This window comes from Hemitrygon akajei, chromosome 14, assembly GCF_048418815.1.
Source record: "Hemitrygon akajei chromosome 14, sHemAka1.3, whole genome shotgun sequence".
Taxonomy (NCBI): domain Eukaryota; kingdom Metazoa; phylum Chordata; class Chondrichthyes; order Myliobatiformes; family Dasyatidae; genus Hemitrygon; species Hemitrygon akajei.
In genome coordinates, this window is record NC_133137.1 from 93,957,141 (window position 1) to 93,971,427 (window position 14,287).

The 14,287-nt window shown below is 46.6% G+C and overlaps 1 protein-coding gene and 1 long non-coding RNA gene across 4 annotated transcripts in view; one reads left to right on the top strand and one right to left on the bottom strand.

Moving 5' to 3' along the window:
* The window catches only part of LOC140738800 (uncharacterized), a 72,079-nt gene extending 71,740 nt beyond the window's left edge, over positions 1 to 339 (top strand). For both annotated transcript variants that reach the window (XR_012101458.1, XR_012101457.1), the window contains one exon: positions 29 to 339. This is a non-coding gene — a long non-coding RNA (uncharacterized lncRNA). The remainder of the gene's footprint in view (positions 1 to 28) is intronic.
* The window catches only part of LOC140738799 (reelin-like), a 302,475-nt gene that overhangs the window by 49,951 nt on the left and 238,237 nt on the right, over positions 1 to 14,287 (bottom strand). For both annotated transcript variants that reach the window (XM_073066646.1, XM_073066645.1), the window contains exons 44-47: positions 12,675 to 12,822; positions 7,939 to 8,197; positions 6,396 to 6,645; positions 4,239 to 4,407 (exon numbers count right to left, since the gene is read on the bottom strand). In XM_073066646.1, the coding sequence (XP_072922747.1) occupies positions 4,239 to 4,407; positions 6,396 to 6,645; positions 7,939 to 8,197; positions 12,675 to 12,822 (826 nt within the window). The remainder of the gene's footprint in view (positions 1 to 4,238; positions 4,408 to 6,395; positions 6,646 to 7,938; positions 8,198 to 12,674; positions 12,823 to 14,287) is intronic.

Below are 14,287 nucleotides of genomic sequence, written 5' to 3' on the forward strand. Positions count from 1 at the left end.
TCATTCATTTGTTTGTTTGTATTTTTAGCTGGACGGCAGCTGAAGGTGCAGCGGAAAATCCCACCACCGCCCTGCAGATGCTGACGGTAGGCGTGTGTGGAAGAGGGCCGAATAGTGATTGATAAGGGATGGTAATGATAGCATGCTCCATTGGCTCTGCTGGGGCACCAAAACCTGCCAATAACTCCGAAAGACAGGAGATGCTGGAATCTGGTTCTTCAGTGGGTCAGGCAGTATTTGTGGGTGTAAAGGAATTGTTCAAACCCGTCATCAGTCCCAATTCCTTGCTTCCCCTAAACGCTACTCAAGTTCCTCCAGCAGACTGCTTGTACCAGTAGTTCTCATATACACTACTCAGCAAATATCTATTTAAATGAATGCAAAATGCTGTGAAATGTTGAGTTTTATCAATAAATATCGCAAACTAAACTACGTAGATAGTACTTCACACAGTGGAGGTCAAAACGGACATTACTAAATAATAAAGATGAATATTACAGAACAATAAATGGATTTTGCATCCATTATCAAGGATTCCCACCACCCAGGACACACCCTCGTCTCATTACTACAATTCAGGGAAAAGGTGCAGGAACCTGAAGACACACAATCAGTGTTTTAGGAAGTTTCTTCTCAACTACCCACCCCCCCATCAAATTTCTGTACAGTTTATGAACACACAGACGCTACCTCACTACATTGCTCAGTTTTTGCACTAGATTTTAAAAAATATTTCTTATTGTAACTTGTACTACTTTTTGCATTGTACAGTACTGCTGCTGCAAAGCAACAAATTTCACGACATGTGTCAGTGACGATAAACCTGACTCTGATCCTACTTCAGATACTGCTCGACAGAATGTGTGTGAATATTCGCTCTGTTGGATTTAAAAGTATCAAATTTGCAAACCACATGAGTTTTGAACTTAATGTAGTTGTTCCGTACCATCGGTTCTGAATGGAATTCAAGAGCCCGCTGGGCCAGCAAACATGTGAGCGGGTGGGGCCGTCCAGATGAAGCGCAGCAAAGGACTGGACTTGCTTGCTGGAGTAGACCAGTTCCTCCAGGAAAGTTGTCTTCGACACATCAAAGCAGCCGCACAGATTCTCTAGCAGATTCACCTGGTGGCAAAACTGGGAGGTCCTGCTTGTAAAAAACATTCTCTAGGCCCCAGTGAAGCTGGCTTATATTTCTGCCCCCTGGTGCCTGGTCGCATCTCAAGGCAAGTGAGAGGGCAGTGGGGAATCCGGTGGTTGCAGGTTAGTTTTTACTCTGTTTTATCCCTGTTGATCAGGAGACAGTGTGGGCCTGGAAGCACTTTGTAAAATTGAGCTGAAGACAGTATATCTAACATCCACTACACTTGTATTTTGATTTCTGGACTTTCTCCACACAAATCGGACCAATTATCTGCAACCTCAGATCTTCATTTTAATATCTATAAAGACACGTCAGCAAAGGATGTGAATTGAAGGGCCCAGATGTGCTGCCTGAGTTTTAGAAATCACTTGTAGTTGTTCATAACATTAATAATGTTGCAGCATCTACACTTATGACCCTGGTCTCACAGTACCAGGGGCCTTGCATGGTATGCAGCTCATTTAGTAAGAATGATCAAGCGAGGTGCGGGTGGGGGAATTTACTGGAAATACACTGTACTTGAAACATGGGACTTTCCCCTTGTACAACCACAGTATAAACCTTTTAGGGGCCATACCCTGCAGTCATCTTCAGGGCCACATGCCAGCCACAAACACTCCAGAAATTGTGAATGTGGAATATTTTCAGACATTGACACACACAAAATGCTGGAGGAACTCAGCAGGTCAGGCAGCATCTATGGAGATGAATAAACAGTCACGTTTCAGGCCAAGACCGGAAAGGATGGGGTGGGGGGGGGGGGGGAGATGCCAGATAAAAGGTAGGAGGAGGAGGAAGAAAACAAGTTAGGTGAGAGGTGAATCCAGGTGGGGGGGGGGGGGGGGGAGGGATGAAGTATGAAACTCGGAGGTGATAGATGGAAATGGTAAAGGGCTGGAGAAGAAGGAATCTGATACAAGAGGAGAGTGGACCATGGGAGGAAGGCAAGAAGAGGGAGGACGGGAAGGAAGAGGGGCATGAGGTGGGGGGGTGATAGACAGGTGAGAAGAGGTAAGAGGCTAGAGTGGGAAATTGAAGAGGAGGGAAGGGGGAAGGGGGAAAATTGATGTTCATGCCATCAGGTTGGAGGCTACCTAGGCAGAGGAGTTGCTCCTCCAACCTGAGAATGGCCACATCATGACAAAAAGAGGAGGTCATGAACCAGCATATCAGAAAGGAAATGGGAATAGGAATTAAAATGGCTGTCCACTGGGAAATCTCACTCTCTGAGGATGGAGTGGAGGTGCTTGATAAAGCGGGCCCCTAATCTATGCTGGGTCTCTCCAATGTAGAGGAGGCTGCATCAAGAGCACTGGATACAGCAGACAATCTCAACAGATTCACAGGTGAATTGTTGCCTCACCTGTAAGGACTGTTTGGGGCCCTGAATGGAGGTGAGGGAGGAGGTGAATGGGCAGGAGTAGCACTTTGGCCACCTGCAAGGGTAAGTGTTGGGAGGGACCATTGGACAGGGAAATCATGGAGGGAGTGTTCCCTGTGAAAAGTGGAGAGAGGGGGAGGGGAGGTAAAGATGTGCTTGATGGTAGGGTTCTGTTGAAGATTCAGATGTTGTAGAGAATGATGTGTTGGACGTAGAGGCTTCTGGAGAGGTAGGTGAGGACAAGAGGAACTCTATCCCTGTTAAGGTGGCAGGAAGATGAGTTGAGTGCAGATGTCCAGGAGTGGAGGAGATGTGGATGAGGGCAGCATCAATGGTGGAGGAAGAGAAACCTCCTTCTTTGAAGAAGATGGACATCTCTGATGTTCTGGTAAGGAAATCCTCACTCTGGGAACAGCTGCGGTGGAGATGAAGGAGCTGAGAAAAGGGAATGGCCTTTTTACAGGAGACAGGGTGGGAAGAGGTATAGTTCAATGGTTAGCCATGGGAATTGGTAGGTTTATAAAAGATAGCTGTAGACAGTTTGTCTCCAGAGACGGAGACAGAGAGATCAAGAAAGAAGTGAGAAATCTCAGAAATGGACCGAGCGAATTTAAAGGGAGGGTGAAAGTTTTAGGCAAAACTGATGAAATTGACGAGCTCAGCATGGGTGCATGAAGCAGCACCAATGCAGTCGTTAATGCAGCGCAGAAAGAGTTGGGGAGCATCACCAGGGAAGGCTTGGAACATGGACTGTTCCACGTAGCCAACAAAAAGGCAGGCATAGCTAGGGCCCATGCGGGTGCTCATAGCTACAGCTTATGCTTGGAGAAAGTGGGAAGAGCCAAAAGAGAAATTGTTGCGGGTGAGGACCAGTTTTGCCAGACGGAGGAGGTGGTGGTGGAGGGAACTGGTTGGGTCTTTTGTTGAGAAAGAAGTGGAGAGCTTTAAGGCCTTCTTGACGGGGGTAGAAGTGTATAGGGATTGGATATCCATAGTGAAAATGAGTGACCAGGTCCAGGGAATTGAAGGTTATTGAGATCGAGAGCATATGAAGTGTTGCAGATGTAGGGGAACAGAATGCAGTCAAGGTATGCAGACACAAGCCGTTTATAAACCACTTAATTTTTTGTGCTGTGGGGGCGCCAGGATATTTTTTTGCAATTGAGTATTAGTATTAATCAAATCACTATTATCTGGGTGAAACCCATTTTCAGGCCATACCAGGGCTGTGCAGTGCTCACATTGATCACCAGAGGGCAGTGTTTCCCACACAATAGAGACTCAGAGGCGATGTTCTGAATATAGAGGCTGTGGCGAGGCACAGGTCCGGAACAATATTGTTGTGGAAAGGGTAGCCGTTAATTTTCCAAATACAAATTCTCATGGACAACCCTAGACAGCAGTTGTGGGCAGGTTGTTTGACCAAGTATGGCATTTCAGCCAAGGCTGATTTATGCAATGCAGCTCATTTGCAGAAATTATATAAACAGCTCTTTTTATTCTTCCCTGGGGAATACAGATTACATTAAAATATAATGATGATCAGTGTTAAGAATTCAGACACGTTTTGATCCCGGAAATAATGATCCCTCCTTTGACACAATCTCCCCTGCCCATTTTGACAGCCTTTTCCACCAAAAGCAACAGAAGCTGAAATACTCTCCCCTACTTTTGACAAGATCTCCAGTAAACTGAAAGGAAGGGCACGGGAGGTACCTGGTGTAAGGTGGCAGTGGCAGGGTGAGTCTGGTCCACTTGTTGAACGTGTCCGACACCAGGATCTTCTGCAGGTGGTACTTGTTACACTCCACATTGCTGGGAAGACAGTCAGTCAGAACAGGCAACCAGGTCAGCCCCAGATCCACTGAGTACTGGATCTCCACAGCTGGGTGAATGGAAGAGAGCCACAGGTTTACAACCAACAGTTTACACACACACCCTCCCCTCTTCAGGTCCTCTGACTGGGCCCAGAGGCAAAATAACGTAGTAAATAATTTGAAATTTGAATATAGGTGGTCAGAGCCCTGTAAGGCCCCAGGCTTCAGAGTGATAAGGCAGGAATAGGCCAGTTTAGCATCTTTAAACGGCGGATATTACCCACTGCATTATCAAACCCACCAAATATGTTTCAAAAATCTTCATGCATGGACATAAACTTAGAGGAGAATTGGGGAGGGATTACAGCCACTGATGTTTCACTAATTGCTTCTACAGTCCAAGGAGCTTCGTCAGGACAAGAGAGAGTTGCTTCCACTTCACTACAGAGAGCATCATAAATGGGGGCGGCACTGCTCATGATACCTGCCAATGAATGGAAAAGCAACAGCAGCAAGAATTCCTGCTTCCCTGCGACCAGAATGCAGAATCAGCCTTACACACAGCGATCGCCTGGGCATTAATGCGGACTGCCTGTGGCCCAGGGAAGGGGCAGTCTCGCTAAACCGGATGACCAGACTCATTTAATGACTTGTGTGTTCACTCTCATTTATAACAGTTTAAGCAAATAGCTGATAAAATAACGAATGGCTAATTGAGCACTAGAAAACGACTTTAAAGGAAGGAACAGTGAAAATTATCCACACAGGCATATGTAACATATTTGTTCCGATGCCAATGAACCAGTTTTAACTGAGGCACAGGAACCTGGCAGCATTCTGTTCAATGTACATTCGTGTGCATCTAATGGGTAACCCTGCAGTGTCATGGCCCTCAAAAAAGCTACACTTGTGAAACCCAGACGGGAATAGATTTTCCATCCTGGTTTGTGATTCCCAACTGCAGTCCACTGGCCACAGAAAGGCCTGTGGCCAATGCCTGACCTTCATCTACGGCAGTTTAAACCCCCAGGCCCCAAAATTTCTCGACTCTGGATCGGATGGAACAGAATTTCCCGGGTGCTAACATGGAACTTGGTTTGATTTCACCAAGATTCTGCTCAGTGTTCACTGTTTTTCACAATCTATACTCTCCCACCCTGGCCAGTATGGCAGTGGTTCTGGGTGCTCTGTGGTAACTATGTTGTAAATGAAATTTATTTCACTGCAGAGGCCTCTAAACGTAGCCAATCCACTGGCTGAGTGACGTCGCAACAACAACCTTGCACTCAACGTCAGTAAGACCAAAGAACTTTGGACTTCAGAAGACGAGGAACATAAACCAAACCTCGTCAAGACTGAGCAATTCCAAGTTCCTGGGTGTCTCTCTGAGGATGCTGGGCCCGACAGATTGATGCGGTTACAAAGCAGGAGCGACAGTGGCTACATTTCATTGGGAGTTTGAGATTTGGTTTGTCACCATAGACACTCAGAATTCTCGAGGTACCATGGAGAACATTCTAACTGGCTGCATCACCGTCTGGTACGAGGGGGAGTCGGGTGGGGGGGGAGGGCTACTGCAGAGGACTGAAAGAAGCTGCAGAAAATTGTGAACTCAGTCAGCTCCATCATGGGCACTAGCCTCCCCAGCATCCAGCACATCTTCAAAGAGAGATCCCTCAAAAAGGCGGCATCCATCATTAAGGACGCCCATCACCCAGGACGTGCCCTCTTCTCATTGTTACCATCAGGGAGGAGGTACAGGAGCGGTTCAGGAACAGCTTCTTCCCCTCTGCCATCAGACTTCTGAATGGACGTCAAACCCGTGAACACTGCCTCACTCCTTTCCCCGCACTGCTGCCGCAAAAGCAACACGTTTCACAATATATGCCAGTGATTTTAAACCTGATTCTGCATCCTGCGGGGATACCTAGCCCGCCCGCGCAGAGGATCCTGATCCCGAAACGTGGGCTGAAGTCGGAATGGGAGATCTGCTCCACCGCCGTAAAGCCGGCAGAGGGGGGAGCCCCCAAAGTCTACTCGTCAGGGAGATATTTACCGTAACAAGAGTCCGTGACAGAGCAGGAGGCAGCAAAATCAAACTGCAAGAAGGAATCTTCGTTTATCACCACATCCGTGGAGATAACGTAGCGGGTGTAGGCTTTCTCGATGAACACCAGTGCGTCCCCGTTTGAGCCACAGACAGGCATCTTGGTGCCGCCAGGGTGAAGCAGCCACTTCCTGTTATCCAGGGTGTTGAAGTTATCTTCCATCACGGTGTTACCCAGAATGCTCCCTCCAATTATGATCTGTTTCATTCAGAGAGACAACAGTAAATGTGGGAAAAGAACACAGCAAATCATAAGCACTAGCAATACCAAGTTAAAAATATCACTGGAGTTCAGTTCTGGAGATTTGAAGCCAAGCCGAGGAGAATAAAGGGGCAGCCAGTGGCACAGCTGCCTCTCGATGCCAGGGACCCGGGTTTAATGCTGACCTCAGGTGCGGTCTGCGGAACCGAGGCTGCTCGCACGTTCTCCCTGTGAATGTATGGGTTTACACTGATTCCCTCCCATATGCCAAAGACTCCAGGGCTATAGGCTAATTGGCCATTATAAACTGTTGCTGGTGTTCGGGTTAGGGACAGAATCAGGGAGTGGTGTTAAGGACCACGAACATGAGGAAGTCTGCAGGTGCTGGAAATCCAAGCAACACACACAAAACGCTGGAGGAGCTCGGCCCAAAACGTCGACGGTTTACTCTTTTCATCCCATCGACGCTGCCTGGCCTGCTGAGTCCCTCCAGCATTTTGTGTGTGTTGCGTGGCACTGAGGATGTGGGATTAGAGCAGAGTTCCTGTAGATGGGAGGGCTGATGGTCGCTGTAATCTCCTGTGATCTTTTTCTTTGCTGCCCCTCCCTTTGACTCTGCTCTGGCGGTTTTGCTGTGGAGATCTGTGGGAAAGTAACTCGCGGCCGATGAGAAGGGGAGTTACCACTCATCCAGCGGATTGTTCAAGGGCAGTCTTTCTCAGTCTAATCTGCTCCAGGTCCTTCTTTCCTGGTGATAGATCCCCAGGTTGCCGTATAGCCTACAGAGGAAAATGCACCTCTAAGGGCTTCAACCCAATGCCACCCCCCTGCTCTGGATGGAGGTACCGAGTGTGGGACGTGGTCTTCGCCAGACCAGACGTGTACAACCTCTAACGGCGATTACTTTCCACCGGGCAAACCAGGGAATTCCAGCTGTTATTTATCTACCCTAGTCTTACAGTCCCAACAGCTCACAACGTTCCTAGGTTGCAGTTTAAAGTAAATTTATTATCAAAGTACACATATGTTTCCATATACTGCCTTGATATTCATTTTCTTGCAGGCAGGGAAAAAAAGGAAATTCTGTATAATTTACGACAAAACTAAATATAAGGAGATGAGGATTGACAAGCAACCAACTGCAAAAGCAAGACAAACTGGGCAAATAAGAAATAATACTGAGGGCGAGTTGTAAAGAGTCCTTGGAAGTGAGTCTGTAGGTCACAGGGAAGAAGCATTGGCCGTCACGCATTCAGTGTCCCGGGCCTGCCTTCAGCAGCACAATCTCACCTCATCAATTGCCCAGGGGCTGTAAAAATGCCCGTCTTCGGAGGGCTGCCACCAGCGCAGCCGGGTGGACGAGGACCGGGCCTTCAGAGGGATCTCCAAGGCGATGTATCGGCCCACGTTACTTGAGTTGCTGAAGAGGAATTCCTGCAGGACACCCCAGCTCAGGCCACCATTCAGGGAGTACTGTAAGAGCATTGGCTGGCTCCTGGGGTCAGGTGATGCCTTCCCACAGCCCAGTCTCAGGAAGAACTGTACGAACCTGAGTGGAAGATGTCATACATTAGCTGGCATGTCACCTTTGAAATATCCTCCCCCAAAGTCAAAGTCGAATGCTTAGTAATAGGCAAAAGTGCAACAAACAGTCTCTTGCACAGCGCCACGGGCACCGGACTAGGGATTTACTGTTAAAATACCCTTCCCGACTCTGTGAACACTCACATAAGAAATAGATTTATGTGACAAATTTCTGGGTTGATGTTAGAATGCCAGCTGATACACTGGTCAGCATATCTCACGGCAGAGTGAATCACGTTCCAACCTGCAGCACTATCCTGTTCCTGTGGGATCATACGCTGAAAATTTTTCTCAGAAATGAAAACAAATATCTCTGTTTCAGTGTCTTGAGAAAAAGCTGTGGATTTAGATGGAAGCTTTTTGTATGTTTAATATTACTAGCTGATTGGTGGTGCTGTTCATTTATTTCTGGTGCATTTTGACTATTAACACCACTCCCAGATGTGAAGGTGCAGCTCAAATCTCAGCAAAGGAAGATGTTACTGAGATAATGGGTTGGCTTCTAGTTGCTAAGGTGGAGATGCTAGCAAGGCTAGCTGTTTATCAAGTAAATAAATCACCTTATGATGCATTCTATGTTACAGAGAGAATTATAGACAATGGACAATAGACAGTAGGTGCAGGAGTAGGCCATTCGGCCTTTCTAGCCAGCACCGCCATTCACTGTGATCAGGGCTGATCATACACAATCAGTACCCCGCTCCTGCACTCTCCCCATATACCTTGACCCTGCTATCTATAAGAGCTCTATCTAACTCTCTCTTGAATGCATCCAGAGACTTGGCCTCCACTGCCTTCTGGGGCAGAGCATTCCACATATCCACCACTCTCTGGGTGAAAAAGTTTTTCCACATCTCTGTTCCAAATGATCTACCCCTTATTCTTAAACTGTGGCCTCTAGTTCTGGACTCACCCATCAGCGGGAACATGCTTCCTGCCTCCAGCGTGTCCAATCCCTTAATAATCTTATATGTTTCAATCAGATCCCCTCTTATTCTTCTAAATTCCAGTGTATACAAGCCCAGTCGCTCCAATCTTTCAATATATGACAGTCCCGCCATTCCGGGAATTAACCTTGTGAACCTACGCTGCACTCCCTCAATAGCAAGAATGTCCTTCCTCAAATTTGGAGACCAAAACTGCACACACTACTCCAGGTGGGGTCTCACCTGGGCCCTGTACAGCTGCAGAAGGACCTCTTTACTCCTATACTCAATTCCTCTTGTTATAAAGGCCAGCATGCCATTAGCTTTCTTCACTGCCTGCTGTACCTGCATGCTTGCTTTCATTGACTGATGTACAAGTACACCTAGATCTCATTGTACTTCCCCTTTCCCTAACTTGACTTCATTTAGATAGTAATCTGCCTTCCTGTTCCTGCCACCGAAGTGGATAACCTCACATTTATCCACATTAAACTGCATCTGCCATACATTTGCCCACTCACCCAACCTGTCTAAGTCACCCTGCATTCTCATAACATCCTCCTGACATTTCACACTGCCACCCAGCTTTGTGTCATCGGCAAATTTGCTAATGTTACTTTTAATCCCTTCATCTAAATCATTAATGTATATTGTAAACAGCTGCGGTCCCAGCACTGAACCTTGCGGTACCCCACTGGTCACAGTTAGGGAGAAAATGGCAGAGTCCTGGCCACAGTCAACAGATTGACAGATCCTGGGGTGGGCTTGAGGACCGGGGAATTGCAAATGTTACTCTGCTGTTCAAAAAGCTTTTAAGTGTAAACCCAAGATTACACATTCATCACTTTATCTTTGGTTATAGGGAAAGTTCTAGAGGCAATAATTTGGGACAGAATCAGCAGTCACTTGGAAAAGAGCAAAGAGGTTACAGTGAACTCAGCCTTATTGGAGTATCGGGTGCCAAGTTTTTGGAAGGATGTGAATTCCCTGTACGGTACCAGAGAGATCTGTGAGATGATGGATTTTAGTTATATGCATTGTCTGAAGAAATGGGATTGGTCGCCTTGGGACGAAAAAAGTTGAGAAGATTTGGAGCAAACACGAGGAAATCTACAGATGCTGGAAATTCCTCTCTGCCATGGCCTCCTCTACTGTCAAGATGAAGCCACACTCAGGTTGGAGATACAACACCTTATATACTGGCTGGGTAATCTCCAACCTGATGGCATGAACACTGACTTCTCTAACTTCCGTTAATGCCCCTCCTCCCCTTCTTACCCCATCCCTGATATATTTAGTTTGTTTTTTTCTGTCTCTCTACCCCATCACTTTGCCTGTTCTCCATCTCCCTCTGGTGTTCCCCCCTCCCCCTTTCTTTCTCCCGAGGCCTCCCATCCCATGATCCTTTCCCTTCTCCAGCTCTGTATCACTTTCGCCAATCACCTTTCCAGCTCTTAGCTTCATCCCACCCCCTATCATTCTCCTATCATTTCGCATTTCCCCCTCCCCCACTACTTTCAAATCTCTTACTATCTTTCCTTTCAGTTCGTCCTGACGAAGGGTCTCGGCCCAAAACATCGACAGTGCTTCTTCCTGTAGATGCTGCCTGGCCTGCTGTGTTCCACCAGCATTTTGTGTGTGTTGTGAGAAGATTTGGAGAGAGGTATTCGTGAAGGGCCTAGACAGGGCCAGGAGCACTTTCCACTGGCGGACAAGCCCAAACCAAATGTGACAAAATGAAGAAAATCCGACAGAAGAATCAAAAGGATTATGTAACAAGTAGTCAGAATGTGGAATCATAGTTTTCAAACAGAAATGGAGAAAAACAGAAAATGGAGAGTTATGGGAAGAGGGCAGTGGGGGAAGTGACCTTCTGAATTGCTCTTGCACAGGGCATGTAAGCATTCAATGGCCAAATGGCCTCCTTTCAAGCTACAACCTTCCTGGGCAACACTCACAAAGGGCTGGAGGAACTCAGCGGGGGCAGGCAGCATCTATGGAAAAGAGTAAACAGTTGACATTTTGTGCCGAGACCCTTTTTCAGGACTCCTGTGATTCTGTGCTGAAGTCTGACTTATTCTATTAAGAGTCAGTTGTCAGGTACAGTACATCTTGTGTTAGCAACCCAAATAATGACAACCATTTTCATGCCCTGGGCCCCTGCCATTAACTGAGGGGTCCATGGACCACAGGCTGGGAGCCCCTGATCTAAGATCTATTGTAGGTTAATTACAGGGGTGGTGTCTGCAAACAGGCAGTCCTTTATCAATATCTGATTCCTGTCCCCAGGGGCAGATTCCTGTTCAAGGTCAGAAAATCCCCCCCCCCCCCAAAAAAGTCAGTTCTTTTCCCTTCGTAATCGAATACCTCTTCAGCACGAGGCACGGGACCCATGGTTTCCAAAGTGTGATTGACAACCTTGAGTGCAAAACTTGCAACAGGTACAACAAAACACTCCAAATGGAAATTGAAAACTCAGCAGCAAAAATGGAGCTGCCACTTTAAATCTGCACACTTGATATTTTTTGCTGTTACATCTGGAAAGTGTGGAGTCGGCTTTGTTATATTGAAGTAAATTCTATTGGTTACTGGCAGGGTCTGACTCTTAATGAGAACTCATTAAAAACATCCACTGTCCCACAGGCATGCATCAGAGTAGGCCCGATGGTACCGTGCTGTGAAAACCACCAGGCAATACATGAACACACAGCATCATCTTGAATATTTGTGTTATCAATCTTCAGGTCGCAAATTTGCATTTTCGCCACCACTTCGGGGAGGGAATAGTGAATTCCTAACTGACAAGAGATTAAAGAGCACTCTGACACAACGAGATGAAAATGCCTGTTTCTTAGAAATCAGGAGGAGAAAAGAGATGCCTGGAATTTCTCTTATCTTCTCAACATGACAGCTGAACATGGTTGTCTGTTCGCAGTGCGCTGTTTGAAATGATTCTTCAAGGCACAGTTCTGGCAAATGGGGAATAAGCAACTGGGAGCTGGTGGGAGGGAACTGGTTTTGTGTTATTGTCTTTTCGAAACGTCGGGATTATAACGCCAAACCTCAAAGCCCTAAGAAATCAGGAAATATCTCTGCCCATGATGAAAAAGAACAAATATTTCAAAATATGTGCCTGACATTGAAGGAGAAAGCCGTTGGAAGTAAAGAGATATCGATGAGTCAAGGTGAGGTTCGTTGAGAGATTGGATCTCAAGCTAAAACTGACTCAGGAAATAACAATTTGACAATTAGAAAGTGTCATGGCTTTGTACGGCAAATACTGATGTATTGCAAACATTAGTGGCTGTATTAGTATGACCAGAGGAGGCCTGTATCAAGACAAGAGGTGGGCTGAAAGTATATGGTTGGGTATACTAAGTCTGATACCCCGAAAGGACTTTTTGACATCACACCTGAATATTAAATACAGAATTTCACAGAAGGCCTCATTACAAAAGGCTTTAACAAGAGGAGAACCCTGAAGAAGTGTCTTATGAAGGAATGTGTTCTGAATACCTTGCTTGCGACAAATCCATATCGACAGTCATCAGCATGCGGAGGCCCTCTTCACTGAAGAAGAGGCTGTTCCCACTGGACATTAAACCACATTTCCGGGATGGTTTGCCACCACTGACCACCAAAAATTTCTCTGGGTCCACTGGTCCTAAGAATTAAAGTAACTCAGGATTAGTTAAAATTGATGATCCAGCAATGTTATAAAGTGGTAGCTACATCAATTGACCATAATAAATCCAATGTGAATGATAAGCATGAATATGACATCTCCACATCCTGGAGATCTCTGACCTTTTAACCCTTGAATATTCCTTGTGGGAAATAAAAGTCTTGATGTAAATTAAATGAATGACCCCTAACCAGATCCCTTACTCTCCACTCCTTCCAGTGGCTATGTAACCAACCTGCCTGGTCACTGCAAACCCTCTGGCAGCCTGATATTTCAATAATTGTGCCCAGTCGATGCTGCCACAATGGGAGGTGCTTCCAATGCCCATCGGTAGTGTTGTTCTCACTTTACGGTGTCAACGTTTCCTGGGCTTAGGGCCACATTCTGACGTAAAATACTCAGCCAAAGCTCTGTGGGGAGGAAGGGGGTTCCTGACCTACTCTCCTTTAAATAATACAACCAAAAACAACCCCCAGCTGCGTTTCCTTAAGCTGCAACATTAGCTGTCATAACTTAGACTGGATGAAACAGAAGCGACAATAAAATCTTCTATGAAGACAAATGTTTTGCGGATGATTATAAGTATGACAACTGGTCTTAATATCATAGTGTCCTCAGCAAATTCAGCGAGTTGAATCTTATCCACCGCTCAAGCCCGGTCTGATCTGAAACACTGGTTTCCAGGCTGTTGGTGGTGAGGAGAGGTTTCTATCCCACAGGGGACCCATTGTCACTTACGTTCCACTAGCTTGTGAGCTTCCACTCAGTCTCTCTGACAGACAGAAAGCCACAAGCTGGCATAGAAATTGAGAGGAATCCCATCTCAATAGCCACAGATTTTCACACTATTTTATGCTTGTATTGGTCATCTGATGCAACTGAAGCAAATTCTTCTTCTTCCCCAGTAAACCTGCAGCCTTCACCCAGGCTGCTCCCAACCTTGACCAACATGTCCCAGCAATCCCCAGTCCCATTTGTACTCACATCCACCACCCCACTACCCTCCTACTGCAAACACCCTGTATGCCCCTTACCTCTAACCATGAATGCCACCTCTGCCTGTATCCATCATTCCTGCCCACACCATCCTTACCACAAACTCCACATTCTCCCACATCTAATCGCGACCAATAAGTCACCACCAGTCGTAATCCCTACATCCTGCCACCGCTCTGTCCACACCACTCTTACCCACAAACATGGTGGCGTAGTGGTTAGCACAACACTTTACAGTACAGGTGACCCTGGTTCAATTCCCGCCACTGCCTGTGAGGAGTTTGTACGTTCTCCCCGTGACCACCTGGGTTTCCTCTAGGTGCTCCAGTTACCTCCCACAGTCCAAAGACGTACCAGTTCGCAGGTTAATTGGTCATCGTAAATAGTCCTGTGATTAGGCTAGGGTTAAATCGAGGGATTGCTGGGTGGTATGGCTTGAAAGGATGGA